A 16,383-nucleotide genomic window follows, 5' to 3' on the forward strand; every position below is an offset into this window, starting at 1 on the left:
AGGTCAGTATTAGTAGTTGACTACCCTTAAAGTGGAGTAAGTGGGTTCATTACACTATTTTCTCTACTTTGGGTGTTTATTTGAAAAAAAAAAATCAACCCAAGATTATCAAATTGGAAAATAAAACAATAGAAGTACTAGAAGAAATCAACAGAAGTACTAGTCAAGGAAATCTCACAGAATGTACGATGAAAAAAACTAAAAGAACATGTGGAAGAAAGGTAAGGGAGATACAGAATTTTTAGAAGGTCATGCAGTCAATAGGAGTCCCAGAAAGAGAAAATTGATAAATAAAGGGCAGGGCTAAAATAATGAGGTATCTTTTGTACATCAGATGATGTTATTTTACTCCTGATAGGAATATAAAGGGGCACTGCCAGTCATTTGAGGGAAACAGTTTGGTAATATAACTTAAAATTAAAAAGTCCCATATCCTATGACCAAAAACATTTGTTTAAACCATTCCAGAAAAACATTCATATGTGCAACACTTAGATGCTTGTTAAATGTTCTTAAATAATTCTTTTCATATCGGTCACTATATATATATACACACACACACTCACAATGTAAGCCATGATTCAAAAATTTAACTTCCAGGAATACTTCCTATTGTTATAGTTGTACAGGTGAGAAAAGACATTGAAATAGTGCTTTTAATAGCAATGAAACTTGGTATGTCTTAAAGTCCATTAAAGAGGAAGCTGGTTATACAACAGAACAATTCATTGGAAGAATGAGAAACATCTCCCAGTTATAAAAAAAATTTAAAGCATATATACAGAAGAATTATTATTCAGCCATAAAAAAATGAAATTCTTTGTTATTTGTGGTAACATAGATGAAACTGGAAGGTATTATATTAAATAAGTTAGGCACAGAAAGACAAACACTGTATGTTATCACTTGTTTGTGGAAGAAAGAAAGCTAATTTTAAACAAGGCAGTGGTGGAAATTTATAATCCCAGTTACTCAAGAGGCTGATGTAGGATTGCTTGAGTCTAGGAATTCAAGACAAGTCCTGACAACAGAGAGACCCCCATATACACACACAGATAAGCTCATTTAATAGTAGAGTAGAATAGAGGTCACTACAAGTTTGGAAGGATGGAGGGAGGTTGGATAACTAATACCAAAATAGTTACATAGGAAGAATGCTAATACTTCTAATACTTTTTTCCTTTTCCTAATACTTTACAGCACAGTACAGTGATTACCGTTCACAACTTACTATATATTTTATAAAGTAAAAGAGGAATTCATAGGTTCCCAACACAAATGATAAATGTTTAAGGAGGTGAAAATGCTGATCATCCTGATTTAATCATTACATACTATATGCACAGATTGCATTATACTCATAATTACATGTAAGACTAAACAATCAAAAATTAATTTACAAAATACTTGCTTAGCATTGTTGAGTTTGTATTGTTTTTAAAAATATTGTATCATTTGTATTGTTTTAAAGAGATAGGTTTTTATACCTAAGTAGTAAACTAGAACACAGTATATTTTGGGAGGTGGGATTTTTTTAAATGAATGAAAAAAAATAACCATAATATGTAGATCAAAAATAAATGTTTAGAGAACAAAATGTAGGATTCAATTCTCTCATTATGAGAATTTAATTTGCTATGAAAGTGAAATATACTATTCTTAGATGAAAGAAATAAAGATTAATTTAGCTCCTTTTACTTTCAAAATATAAAACTTTGGCTTTACATGGTTCTCTAATAGAGATGGGCCTGCTTCGTCACTTCTATGTGAAGGAGAGTGTAGATAGAAAGACCATGTCATTGAGATTCAAATACATATCTCAAAATAAACTTACAATTTAACCCAATACCACTTGTCAGCTTGTACACTGGGTCCTATGGGAACCAAGGTCCAAGTACAAGAAATTCATGCCTTTAGAAAACTAGTCATGATTTAATTGTAAAATGTCTCCCAGAGACGAGATAGCATATATGCTTTTAATATAGATAACTATTAGTATCTTCATTTGGCACATAAAAACCAAGGCTTAAGTCAACAAATAACTTACACCCAAATAACTAAATTTGGAACAATCTGACTGCATACCAGGGCTTTTCACGTTTGCATCTTCTTCCTATTCATTTTCCATCCAGAGCACACACAGATCTTCTGAGGACGTCAGATTAAGAAGTCTGATCCAGCAATGAATAGTCACGGTGGTTTTAGTTTCCATGGTAATTGCTAGGTCATATTTCTAAAACAAAAGCAAAGCAGTATTCTAAATCCTAATGTGACTGACTAGAGAGGTTCTCATTTTAAACCTTCCTTTAACTCCCCCTCCATACAAAAACCTGTAACGTTCTAAAACCCTGGGCATCCATGGAAAAATGAAATTATGCCATTTATAGTAAAATGGATAGAACTAGAGACCTTAATGACAAACAGAACATCAAAGACAAACAGAAGATCAAAGGTCATATGCTGTCTCTCAAATGTGTAAACTACAGAGGAAAAAGAAAGGTGGAGGGGTCAAGGATCCCATGAAACCAAAGGGAGATCAGTAGAGAAAAGGGATCAGAAGTTGGGAAGCAAGAGGCAGGTGCTGGGGAATGATACTGGCTAAAGATTGTTAAATTGTGTGCATGTACCAGGATGTAACAACAAATCTCATCTTTACCATAATGCACCAATTAAATAAAAAATGAAACCAGATTTATATATAATGGGCATCATTACAATTGAACCCATCCTTCCTTTCTTATACTCCTAACCCCTGCAGGGATTGTTTCCAAGTATGCATTTTTAAATGTTTTGAGAAATTGGTAAACAGCAGTTCCTAACATTTTAAGTGGTGTATTTTAACTGACAGGATTCCAAAAGTATTACCTAAAGCTTTAATCCGACTCCTTCACCTATTTGTGAAGAAATTCAACTGCTAAAAACTCATAACTCCATAGAAGCTGTAAAACTGTTATCTTAGGATTCACTGAAATATTTTTCATTCTACTTTGGCTCTAAGTGGCTAAGTGTTTTCATGGAATTAAGATTTTTTAATCAGTTCTTAGGAGACTGAACAAATTTCATCACTTTCTATATTGCAATATACTGAACATTGTTAAAGCTGCTTCTGCTGGGCATGGTGGCACATGCCTTTAATCCCAGCTATTCAAGGATGAGGCAAGACACCAAAGTTAGAGAGCAGCCAATTTACTGAGTACCTGTCTTAAAAAATTACAAAAGGCCTGGGGGTATAGCTCACTGGTGTACTGCTTGCCTAACAGGCTCTAGGTTCAACCCCCAATACCAAGAAAATAACCAAGTCTCTATCTACTTGAGAACCTTCCATAACAAGGTATTTAAGTTTTTAAAATGACCTAACTAGGCTCTCTAGCACTCCATACTGCTTAAAATTGGGCTACCTATCTGTAGGTTTGATTCCTGGTCTTTGATTAATGAGAATCCTTTTTCACTTTTTCTAGAAGAGCTAACCAAGTTCAGGTTTTCTAATAAAACCAGGTCATTGCTTTCCTCAGGAACCTAACTACACCATATCACATAACTTCCAGAAATAGTTATGGTTCAGTTTTGACTATTCCTCAAGCTGATAACTTGTTGAAATCCACTGAGTTATAGCTAATCTCAAAAAAAAAAAAAAATTATAGTTCAAATTCACATTTAAAAATATTGAATTTTGGGGCTGGGGATGTGGCTCAAGCGGTAGTGCGCTTGCCTGGCATGCGAGCGGCCCGGTTCGATCCTCAGCACCACATACAAAAACAAAGATGCTGTGTCCGCCGATAACTAAAAAATATTAAAATTCTCTCTTTCCCTCTCTTTAAAAAAAAAAAATTGAATTTTGGGGGGCTGGGATTGTGGCTCAGCGGTAGAGCACTCGCCTAGCACACACAGGGGGCCCTGGGTTCAATCCTCAGCACCATAAAAATAAATAAAACAAGGGTATTATGTCTGACTACAACTAAAAACAAATATTTAAAAAGTAAAAAATTGAATTTTTAAAGTCTAGTAACTTACGACATAGCTCCAGATTTATTTCACTTGAAACCCTAATAAGTCTGGTTTGAAAGATCTATTTAGACATGTCTACTTTTGAGCACAGTTGGATGTGCATAGGAATTTCAGCTTAAGGTTTGATTTGAATGTCACTGTTTAAAAAAAGCAAATCATTTCTTTTTTAAGGATATCCACTGATAAGCATAGATGCTGGAATCCAAAACATAACCAATATCGATTCCCAAATATTTTGAAAATTAAGTACCAACAAACCGGCAAAGCCAGGACTGTAAATTATTTCTTCATTTTCCCAATTTACTACCTGCCCACTATAGCTTTATATTAGAATCCCCCTAAAGCTTTTTCCTAGATTAAAGCACCCCATACCAATAAATCAGAATAGGGATTGATGCTGTGCATAAAATTTCCAACATGTAACCAAAGTTATGAGCCACCATGTTACATAGAACTGCACAATCAATACAGTTTTGTTTTCAGAAATCAATTTATTAAAACAGTTGACTTAGGCATCTGCAATGGTGACTTCGACTTCGACTCCTGGTTCAATACTGATGGAAGTAATCTGTTTAACAATCTCAGAAGGGCTGTGCAAGTCAATGAGTCGCTTGTGTATTCTCATCTGGAAACGATCCCATGTCTTGGAACCTTCACCACAAGGTGTTTTTCTTGTAGTGATCCTCAAAGTCTGCAACAAAAGACAAAACCAAGTGTTTTTTGCATATCCCTGAGATGTCTGGACAAATTAGTACTTGGAAGTAGAGTTGTGCATTTGAGAAGGCATTATTTCTTTACAGTGACAGGTTTCCAGATACCACTATTTAAAAATACAACTGTTTTTACCCCGCCCTTTACAGTCTGTGTCGATAAGGACTAGACTGTACCCCAAGACTGTCACTTCAAACACTAGACGCCACAAACCTAATTCCACCAGTTTTTATTTGAATCTGTGGATCCATAAACAACTACTTCCTGTTATTTATTTTACCTTCGTAGGCATGCGAACAGGTCCTTTCACTTTGAGATTCTTTTCCTTTGCGCCTCTGATCAAGTCAGCACACACTACAAGGAAATACATGCACCTCTCTGTTCATTAAAATCAATTAAAACCCGTTTAAGAAACTTCAATCTAAGTTGGCTCAGAATAGCGTATAAAAACTATCACCATAATTCAACACGGTAGGTATCTCCTCATCGCCAACGGTTTAAGGTACGAAAAGCAACGAATGTCGAACAGTAAACCAAATACATTGCTTTTCCTCCAAATGCCTCGCTCCCAAACGACTCAACCCACCTTTCTCGAGCGACTTCACGTTGCGGCTGGTAAGGGTAATTCTGATTCGATGAATCGCCACCTCTGGTTCCACGGGTGTCTTTCCGGTGTCTTTAAATGCCTGTTATCACACATACGAGATAAAAAAACGAAAGAATAAGCAAAGAAAAAAAAAAAAAACACTCAAACCTCAGATTTTCTCCATTGTTTCACCAGTAACATCCCCGGATCCCACACCACAGCAGAAGCCCTATGCCGGCCAAGTGAGACCAGGCTTTCGCTGCCTCCTAGATTCCACCGGCCCACGGCTGAGTCCCACTGCCGCCCAAAGCCGCGCTTCACGGTTCCTCGGCTCACCATGGTTGCGGCGCAGCTTCCTGACCGACTTGTTCCTCGGCAAGAGTGAACAGCGGTGAGTCAGGAGCAGAAGCGGGTAGAGGAACGCTCCTCCGCACCAACAACCGCGTCGCTCTCTAAAAGAACGTCGCGAGGCTCGGGTGGCGATTTTATAGACCACCTGCATCCGGGTTTCTCAAGCCCCGGAAGCGGAATAGCTCCGCGCGCTGAAAAGGATACCGCGCGAGGCTGGGCTAGAGAACCCGTAGAGCTGGCGGGAAAAGTGCGCCTGCGGTCGCCCCCTGCTGTCCAGGAGGAGCCAAAGCCCCTCGAGGTTGGGTCCTGGCTCACGTATCGACGCACGTCCTCTGGCCACCTGGCAGAAATGACGGGCGACGCTGAAACCTGAGAAACTACCTCTGGGGCGTTCTCCCTCGCCCTCGGCTAAAAGTGCAAACGACCCCTGCGGTTTCTGCAGTGCAAATTTTTGTTTCTGATACAAAGCCAACCAACTAACTGTTGTGTGAACTAGTAACTTTTCTGAGTTAGCAACTGACGCGGCGTTTAGAAAAATGAGTCTGACGAGTTAGATCTGTTACTTTGGGTGTGTGTGTGTGTGGGGGGGGGAGTATGGGGAGGGAACCCAGGGGCCCTCTGCCACTTGGTTGTAGCCACAACCCCCTTTTGAAGTTTTTATCTTGAGGCAGGGACCTCACCAAGTTTCCCAGGCTGGCCTTGAATTTGGGATCCTCCTGCCTCGGACTCCCAAGTGGCCAGGGTTACAGACCTGAGACACCAAGCCCTGGCTGAGATACAGGACAGAAGGAAGAGGAGATAAACTCATATTACTTTACAGGTGAAACTCCCAGCGAAAGGAAGTATTTGTTCAGACCCACCGAACAGGTGAGGGACACAGCACTGACCTCTCTCCCATCAGAGCTCTTTCTCCAAGTTTCCTCTTCTGATTCTTGTGGGTAAATTACATCTGAAACTTTCATCAAATAATAGTGTTGACTTACTTGCTTGGTGGTAAAATTAACCTGAGTAATAACTCGGTTTTGTTTTGTTCGAGTCAAAAAATACACACACACACACACACACATTAGGGTTTGCTGCAACTTAACAATAAATTTAATGTTAAAATTTGCATACTTTCTAGTTCCAATATTTTTTAATGTAAACTATTAGCTGTAACTATTCTATTGGTAGAATGTGCCACTAAAAATCTGAAAACCTTATTTTAGAAGCTATCTCTCACATCTTTAGGCTTTAACTTATTGATATGTTTATCTGCAACAAATAGACAAAAATGCAATTGCCTAGCTCCCTGGGATATGAAAAATCACCCCTATATTTACTACCAAAGTTGAATGTAGATCTTCAGAGAAGGTGTACAGTTACATTCATGTTTCATACAAACGTGAGCTACTTATTGAAGGAAAAAGTAGAAATTAGCAGTAGCAAAAAATAAAAAGGTGCGTAATTCCATCATTCTGAGATCACCACTGTTTACATCTGCAGATATGTAAGTATCTTTTAAAAATGGGCCCCTGCCCTATGTACAGTTCAAGTCACATAATGTTTTATCAGAATAAATATACTTAGAGCAATATCTCTTTTCATGACAGTGTCATCATGAATTATATAGATGATTCTTTCATTTGTTGAACCAGTCTTCTATTTACAGACATTTTTCCATTTTTCTTTCTTATGAACAATACCATAAGGTACATGCTGGTAGATTAGGGTTTCTCAATATCAACCCAATTGACATCCTGAGGCGGATAGTTCCTTGTTTTGGGGGGCTGTCATGTGTATTGTAGGATGTTTAGCAACATCTCTGGCTCCTACCCACTAGCTATCACTAGATAACCCTTCCTTCCAGTTGTGAGAATCCAACATGTCTCTAGACATTGTCAAATGTCTCCTGTAAGACACAACTACTCTGCCCCATTGATCTGCAGTGTTATAGAGATCAATCTTTTAGCTCCTCGTTGGCATCACATAATTACTAGATATTCTTGTACACTGGATGACTTAATCAAAGAATAAGTTTTTAAATATTTAAGCTTAAATTAAGTAAGTTGCCCTCTGGGAAAATTGTACCCCAAAACATATTTCTCCCAGCAGTATAAAAATTCAATAAATTAAATATTTATTTGATTTTAACTTTAGAAATATTCCTAAGACCATTATGAAACATATACTTTCAATCTCTCTCTCTCTGTAGCTCTTCTTTACTAATCTTATAAAACCTGTATACTGCAGGGTGGGTCTGTAGATGGCCACCTACTGGTATTTTGCTGCAATGACAGTGTCATCCTACACTTTTTTTTTTTTTTTTTTACAGCCATAGAAATGATTTCATTCATGGTTAGATTTATGAATGAATTAACAAAGGCAAGTTGTCACATGAGTGTGGATCAGTCTGTTTAGACATTATATTATTTTGAATTTTGGATATAAATATAATTTTTCAATGTTTGAATTTCTTCAGTCTGAAATTTAAGAATAAAAGTGGGTGCAAGTTTGAAACTTTCTCTCGTGATTGCCCATTTTGTATTGGTCAGGGAATGGACAACGGAGGTGATTTCTCATGGTTTCCTAGGATGAAACGTGAGGACTGAGAACACTACTCATCCTGTGATAGCCAGCACTGTCAGAAGTATTCTTCAGTCACTCGATCTTCATATAGACACCCGGAGACAAGTACTGTTATTCATACTCGATTCATGAAATGAAGCTAAATAATCTGTCCAAGGTCCCAGGAAAAGCCAGTGTTTGAATCCATGCTGTCTCTTTTTTTAGGCTCCGCAGTCAACCCATGTGCTGCACTCTCAGATATTTTAGGGCCCATCTTTATTAGTAGTGGCATTACATCTGAGACAAGTAAAATCCTATTATATTAACCAACATGTCCTAAAGGACTTTATGTATTTCACTATACAGTACTCCCCACTTACCTGGAGGGGATATGTTTCAAGACCCCCCCCCCCAGTGGTTGCCTGAAACCTCAGATAGCATAGAAGCCTATATATATTATGCCTTTTCCTATACATACAGATATACCTATGAAGAAGTTTAATCTATAAATTAGGCACAGTAAGTGAATAACAGCAAGGCTAATAGTAAAATATGATAATTATAATTAGAAACTGCATCAAAAGTTTGTGAATGTGGTTCCTCCCCCAGATATCTTTACTGTACTGTTCTTGCCCTTCTTCTTGTGATGATGTAAGATGCTACAATGCTGATGTGATGAGATGAAGTGAGCTGAATGAAGTAGGCATAGCATTAGGTCACTGATGCCCTTTGGATGACACATTGGGAGAAGTGTTAGGTGATCCTGGCTAATTTTCCACTTAATATTTTTGGATTTTTTTTTTGTCATTACTGACAATGGATAACTGAAAAGCAAAACTGCAGATAAAGAAACCACTATAGTTGAAATCAGAGAGTACTGAATTATTAAGTGCCCCCATTATGAGGTAGTTTGCCCATTTTTTTTTAACTCACTCATTCTTTTGTTTGAAGTTCCATGAATAACCAAGGCCAGTTAACTCTGTTTGCTTCTAAAAATCATTTTACTAAAGTAAACAATGAAAAAAAGAATGAGGGACACAGTAAGATCTTTTTTCAAGCATGAATCATCTGGAACACGGGTTAGGTTGACAATTTTTAGTCATAATTAACCACAGAGCTCACAGAATTCTCTGGGGGTGGGAGTTGAATGTCTTCTCTAGGCACCCTAGTTCCTCTTCTTCCCTCTCTTGTTCTTCCTCTCTGGCCTGCATACATCTGAAAGTCACCCGTCTACCTCTACTACACAGTGTGGGTTCCTAGCTCTAAGATGACTTTCAGAAGATTTCTATTGCCACGCTTTTGTGATCCTGATCTCATGCAGAGGAGCTAGAGATATTCATATCTCTCAGTCACTCTAACTAGGCTTGTGGTTTTCATGTTGTATAGAATGAATACCACATTTTAGAAATCATGTCCACCACTTGCTTTTCTTTATGAGAAGATTGAATCTGTGGCCCTCCTCATACACTGATTCTGCCACTTGCTCTTGTGTGGTAGATAGGTTCAAGCATGGCCACAATGATCCCACCTCCTGTTATTTCAGGCCTTGTGTAATTCTCTCTATATGGGAGCTTGTGACTTGCTTTCAAATACTAGAATTTGGCAAAAGTGCTGGAATGTCACTTCCATGAATAGAATGAATCAGTTTTTGACTTGTCTTGCTAGGAAATTCCTCCCTAGCAACCTGCCCTAGGAAGCTGCCCTAGGAAAAGTAGGAATTTCCTACTTAAAAGTGAAAGAGTGAAGGCTTTTCCCTTCAAGATCAGAAACAAGATAAAGGTGTCTGCTCTTGGCACTTCTATTCAACATTGTACTGGAGGTTCTAATCAGGGCAATTAGGCAAGAAAACCAAACCAAAGAGATCAAGATTGTAAAGGAAGAAATAATACTATTTCTAGTTTGTACATAAGATTATTTTCATGTATGGAAAATCCTAAAAAATACACTAAAAACATCTATTAGAACTAACAAATGAGTTCAGTAAGGTAATAGGACACAAAAATCAATTGTAGTTCTATACACAAGCAATGAACATTCTAAAAATAAAATTAAGACAACTACATTTATAATAGCATCAAAAAGAATAAAATAGTGAAGTAAATTTCACAAAAGGAGTCCAAAACTTATACTCTGAAAACTACAAATCATTGTTGAGGGAAATTAAAGAAGACATAAATAAATGAAAATACATCCTATGTTTAGGGATTGGAAGACTCAATATTGTTAAGATGATAATGCTACAAATTAACCTACAGATTCAATGCAATCCCTATCAAAATCCCAGAGTTGACTTTGCAGAAATTATCAGGTGATCCTAAACCTCATATGGAAATTATTAAATAATCTTGAAAAAAGCAAAACAATTGAAGGACTAACAGTTCCTGACTTAAAAACTCTTTAGAAAGTTAAGCAATCCAGTGTAATCATGTCATTAGGACTGATGTATAACTAGATGGGTGGTATAAAATTGAGAGTCTGGAAATAAACCCTCACATTTATAGTCACTTGGTTTTTAAGATGGATGCCAAGACAATAAGGGGATGAGGGAATAGTTTTTCTACATGATGCTGGAACAACATGCAAAAGAATCAAGTTGGACCCCTACCTCACACCATAAGAAAACCAATTCAAAATGGACCTACCACCTCAATGAAGAACTTAAACTGTAGAAGAAAACATAAATTTTTGTGACCATAGATTTTCCAATGGTTTTTTAAATAAGACACCAAAAACATGAGCAACAAAAGGAAAAAACATATATATTGGATAACATCAGAATTAAACACTTCTGTTTAGCAGTGGACACTCAGAAAGTGGAAAGACAACCCACAGAATAGGAGAAAATATTTGAAAATCATATTTTATCAGGGACCTATATATAGAATATATAAAGAACTCTGGCAGTTTGATGAAAACAAATGATCCAATTTAAAAATAGCCTAAGAATCTGAGTAGAAATTTCTTTAAGGAAAACATAAAAATGCCTAATATGCACATGAATCGATGTTCAACATTATTAACTATGAAAATGAAAATTAAAACCAAAATGAGATATCACTCTATACTCACCAAGATGGCTACATAAAACTCAAAAGACAGATAATCTGACAGTGTTAGCAAGGATGTGGAGAAACTGAGAACCCGCATACAGTGCTGGTTGAAATGTAAGACAGTACAGATATTTGTGAAAGCAATTTTTTCAGTTTCTCAAATGCTAAAATAGAATTACTGTATGACCCAGGAATTCCACTCCAAGGTATATACCCTAGAGCAATGAAAACATGTCTACAAAAATCTTAGAGTATCTGAGTGTTCATAGCAGGATTATTCATAATGGCCAAAAGATGGAAACAACTTAAATATCCATCAACTGATGAATAGGTAAATAAAATGTGGTGTATTTATACAGTGGAAATAAAATGAAGTTAAGTACTAATGCATGTCACAACAGAGTCTAAGCTTGAAAACATTAAGCTAAGTGAAATATGACAGTTAAAAAAGACTATAAATTATATGATTCCATTTATATGAAATGTCAAGACTAGGCAATTCTATAGAGACAAAAGTAGTTAGTGATTGCTTAAGGGCTGGTGGGAGGAATGCAAGTGGAGTGACTAGTACAGGGAATTTGGGGTGGGGTAATGAAAACATCCTAACATTGATTGTGATGATGGCTGTACAACTCTGTGGATACACTGGATGCCACTGAATTGCATACTTTGAATAGGTGAATGGCATGTATGTGAATCATATAAAGCTATTATTTAAAAACAAGAAAAACAAAAGTAAATTGAGCACCGATTTTATAAAGTGGAAGCAGCAAAGGAATATTTATATGAAATGTTTTAAGAGAGTATTGGAGAAGTTTGAAGTTTGAAGTGGAGACAACTCTCAAAAACCTTTTATTTAAATAAGAACAATTTAATTTTTTTTGTTTTTGCTTTTTATACCTTTATTTTATTTATTTATATGCAGTGCTGAGATTAGAACCCAGTGCCTCACACATGCTAGGCAAGCACCCTACCACTGAGTCCCAGCCCCAGCCCCATAGCCTTTTATTTTTGACTTCTAATTATAATAAAAATGTAACATAAAAGTTATCATCTTAACCATTTTTGAGTGTGCAGTTTAGTAGTGTTAAATATATTTGTATTGTTGCAAAACAGACAGCCAGAAATTTTTATCTTGCAAATGTGAAACTCTATACCATTAAATAATAATTCCCCTTTCCTCCCAGCCCCTATTAACCCACATCCTAATTATGAGTTCAGCTACTTTGGATACCTCCCATAAGTAGATTCATCCCTTTGTGACTGGCTTATTTCACTTAACATAATGTTCTCGAGTTTCATTTATGTTGTAACATGTGACAGAATTTTCTTTCTTTTAAAAGTAGAATAGTATTCCATTGGATACCACACTTGCTTATTCATTCATTCCTTGATGGACATTTTGATTGCTTGTTTTCTTCTGGGAGTTTTATAGTTTTTGTTCTTATGCTTAAGTGTTTGATCTGTTTTGAGGGGTCTTTTTGTTTGCTTGCTTTTTGTTTTTGTATACGGTATAAGATAAGGGTCCAACTTCAGTCTTTTGTATATATAGATATTCAGTTTTCCTGACATTATTTGTTAAGAATACTCTGCTTTCCATGAGATGGTCTTGGTTCCCTTGCTGAAAATAATTTGAACATATATGCTGAGATTTGTTTCTGAGCTCTCTATTCCATTCCATTGCTCTGAGCTCTCTATTCCACATTTTGCTTATTCATTCATCCTTTAAAGGGCATTTTGATTGCTTTTACCTCTTGGCTATTGTGAATAGGGCTGTGATGAACATAAGTGTGCAAATATCTCCTCAAGACCCTGCCTTCAATTCTTTTGGCCACATATCCAGCAGTGAGATTGCTTGATCATGTGATAATATTATTTTTAATTTTGTGAAACTGCTATTCTGTTTTTCATAGTGACTCACCATTTTACATTCTCATAACAGTGCAAACGTTCCAATTTTTCCAAGTCCTTGCCGACACTTGTTACTCATTTATTTATTTACTTTGCTCATTTATTTATTTACTTGCCGTATTAGTAATTGAACCCAGGGCCTTGCACATGCTAATCAAGCACTATACCACTGAGCTTAGTACCACTGTACCATCCTAACCTTGTTTTTATTTTCATAGTGATTATCTTAATTGGTGTGAAGTGATATCTCACTGTGGTTTTGATTTGTGTTTCTCTGATGATCTGTAATGTTGAGAATCTTTTCATACGCTTGTTGACTGTATATCTTCTTAAGGGAAATGTTTCTACAAGTCCTTTGCTCATTTTAAAATCAGCCTACTTATTGTTGAGTTCTAGGAGTTTTATATCTATCATCTATCTAAATATAGAAACAGACATATGGAGATACTCATGTAGATAAATTATGGGTGTCTTCCTATAAGAGGTGTGATATGTAAATATATGCCTTAGGTTGTCTTTCACTATCTTCATTCTGTCCTTTGATACACAAAAATTTTTAAGTGCAATGTTAGTCCATCCGTTCATTTTTGCTTTTGTTGTGTTGCTTTTGGTGTTATATCCAAGAAATCATTGCCAAATCCCATGTCATAAAGTGTTCACCCTTTATTTTCTTCTAGGAGTTTTAGAGTTTAAGGTCTTATTGTTAGAACTTTAATCCATTTTGAGTTAATTTTTTTATGTGATTCATCTTTTCACATGGGATGTACAGTGAGCCCAACAACATTTGTTGAATGAGTCTTTTCCTTGTTGAAGATAACATGACCATGTGCATAAAGGTTCCCCCTACGTCCTACCTCTGTATTCTGTTCCATTGGTCTTGTTGTCTGTTTTTATGCCAGTTCCACACTGTTTTGATTAAGGTGGCTTTGTAATATATTTTAAAATCAGGAACTGTGAGTTCTCCAACTTAACTCTTTCAAAATTGTTTTGGTTCTTCAGGATTTCTTGAGATTTCATATGAATTTTCAAATAAAATTTTCCATTTCTGCAAAAAATTGTCACTAGAATTTTGATAGGGATTACATTGAATCTGTAGATTTCTTTGAGCAATATGGATATCCTTACAATATTAAGTCTTCATATCTATAAACACAGAATATCTTTCCATTTATTAATACCTATTTTATCATCTTTCATCAGTGTTTTCTTGTGGTATAAAGTCTTTCACTTCCTTGTTTAGTTTATTCCTAAGCATTTTGTTCTTTTTTGATGTTATTATAAATGAAATTGTTTTCATAATTTTCTTTCAGATTGTTCAATATTAGTGTATACAGACACAAGTAATTTTGTGGCCATTTATTTTTTACCTATGTGTTTATATGATAAAGATTTATAGAAATCAGAAAACAAGTTTAAAAAATGAAAAGAGATATTCACAGTTCCTCAGATAATTTCAAACAAACAAAACTTTGTTTTCATTCTTTTCTCTCTCTCTCTCTCTCTCTTTCTCTCTCTCTCCTCCCCCTTTTCCTTTTGTGGTGCAGGGATGGAACCCAGGGACCTTGTGCATATTAGGTAAGTGCTCTACCTGTTCTCAGCCCTCTATGGATGTTTAAAGAAAAATTTATTGAATTTCAAATTGTAATCACACTGAATAGATGATTCTGTACTCTGCCCCATTCATTTAGCATTGTAAAGTAGCCATTTCTATGCTATCATAATCATCATAACATTTTGAATCGATTGTTCTAATTGATTTAATATTTTGGGGCATTTTTCTTTTCTTTTTTTTTTCCAGAATAAACAGCTCTTGGTGACTGTTTCATCAATTAAAACGTTTACTGGGTAGTGTTTCACAGGATGGATATTCAGAAGCATAATTACTGAGTCAGTGAACATAAACATTTTTCAGGTTCTTGACAGACTGCCAGACTGCAGTTCTTTCCCAAAAGTTGTAGTAATCTACATTGTTACTAACCATGTATGGAAGATCCAGCTTTACTACACCTTAATTAGCATCAAGAATTTTGTGCATGTATTTGTGTTTTTCAAGAGCCCCTTATTTTTAATGTGCAAGTTTTCAAGTACTTTTGGGATGACATCTTCCTGTTTTCCATGTTTGTCTCCTAAATGCATTTTCCTTGCTATGAATTTACTTTTCAATATTTTTGTCCCCTTCTCTTTTACAGCATGATTAATTTCTTCATTTTTATTTGTATGTATTCTTTGTATAATAAAAACATGGACCTGTTGTTACATTTTAACCAAGTATTTTTCTCAGTCTCTTGTCTGTACTTTACTCATATTTTAATATTCAGGTTATATCTTCTTTTGTAATTAAATCTGGCAGTCTCTTGTACAGTTTTCCACTGCTTTTTGCTTAGAAATTCTTTCTCTCCAAATTTATAATAACTTCTCAATTCTGTTTTCTTCCAGTTTTACATATGCTCTCTAATCCATCTGGAAGTGATTTTGGTATGTGGTATGTAAAGTATTTATTGGAAAAAATATAATTTTAGTAAAACTAATGGTGGTAGGCTAGAAGCTCTTTGAAAACAGGAAGCATGTTTATTCACTCTTGGGTTTCCTCAACTTTCCCAGACAGAAGCATGACTACACCCAGCCTCTGTTTCCTCAGGCTACAGCAGCAGCCGTCAGGAAAGATGACTCCTGATGCCTTCCAATCTTTTCTCTCTGCCAGGAGACATTAACCACCCTGACATCTTCTCCCTTGTCCACATCTTCCACCCTAAATCTGCAGAATTAGAGAAAAGGATACCTTTTGAGGGGACTCCAGAGATCAGCTGAGGCCAGCAGCGCCCCCTGGTGCCTGTTTCATTTTAATTGTTCCTAGGACCTTACACCCTCTGGACTGGTCATTTTCCAGAGAGGCCTTAAAAGATCCTTCAGCCCTGGGTAAGCTGAGATAGTTTGCTCTGACATTCTCTTCAGGGAAACTTCTCCACGTATACACCTCCTCCTCAGTCAAGGAGAAGCCATTATTTTCTGGTTGCCTTTTGGATATGGAGATGTGGGGCCCAACTATTAACCCAACTTTCTAGAGATTGTTTATAAGAAATCTTTGAGGCTTTGTACAAATAAAATTCCAATGACATCTTCCTGCTACCCCACTAATGCCTAAAGTTGTGAGTTCCAACTTCTGGGTTGACTCTGGAACTCTCAGTATAAAGTTAAAACATACACATACACACACCCACACAC

General features: G+C 36.2%; 1 protein-coding gene and 1 non-coding gene across 2 annotated transcripts; both read right to left on the reverse strand.

The window, feature by feature from the left end:
• Positions 1-4,476: 4,476 nt before the first annotated feature.
• Rps20 (ribosomal protein S20) lies at positions 4,477-5,827 on the reverse strand. Its single transcript, XM_015485805.2, has 4 exons — positions 5,639-5,827; positions 5,303-5,402; positions 4,997-5,070; positions 4,477-4,696 (listed from the first exon to the last, which is right to left on the reverse strand). Exons 1-4 carry the CDS (start codon positions 5,639-5,641, stop codon positions 4,514-4,516), a joined length of 360 nt encoding a protein of 119 aa, XP_015341291.1. The 5' UTR covers positions 5,642-5,827; the 3' UTR covers positions 4,477-4,513.
• Positions 5,141-5,208, reverse strand: LOC125610619. Its single transcript, XR_007340617.1, has one exon. It is a non-coding gene; the product is annotated as a small nucleolar RNA U54 (small nucleolar RNA).
• Positions 5,828-16,383: the final 10,556 nt, after the last annotated feature.

The sequence above is a fragment of the Marmota marmota genome, unplaced genomic scaffold (assembly GCF_001458135.2).
Source record: "Marmota marmota marmota unplaced genomic scaffold, marMar, whole genome shotgun sequence".
NCBI lineage: Eukaryota > Metazoa > Chordata > Mammalia > Rodentia > Sciuridae > Marmota > Marmota marmota.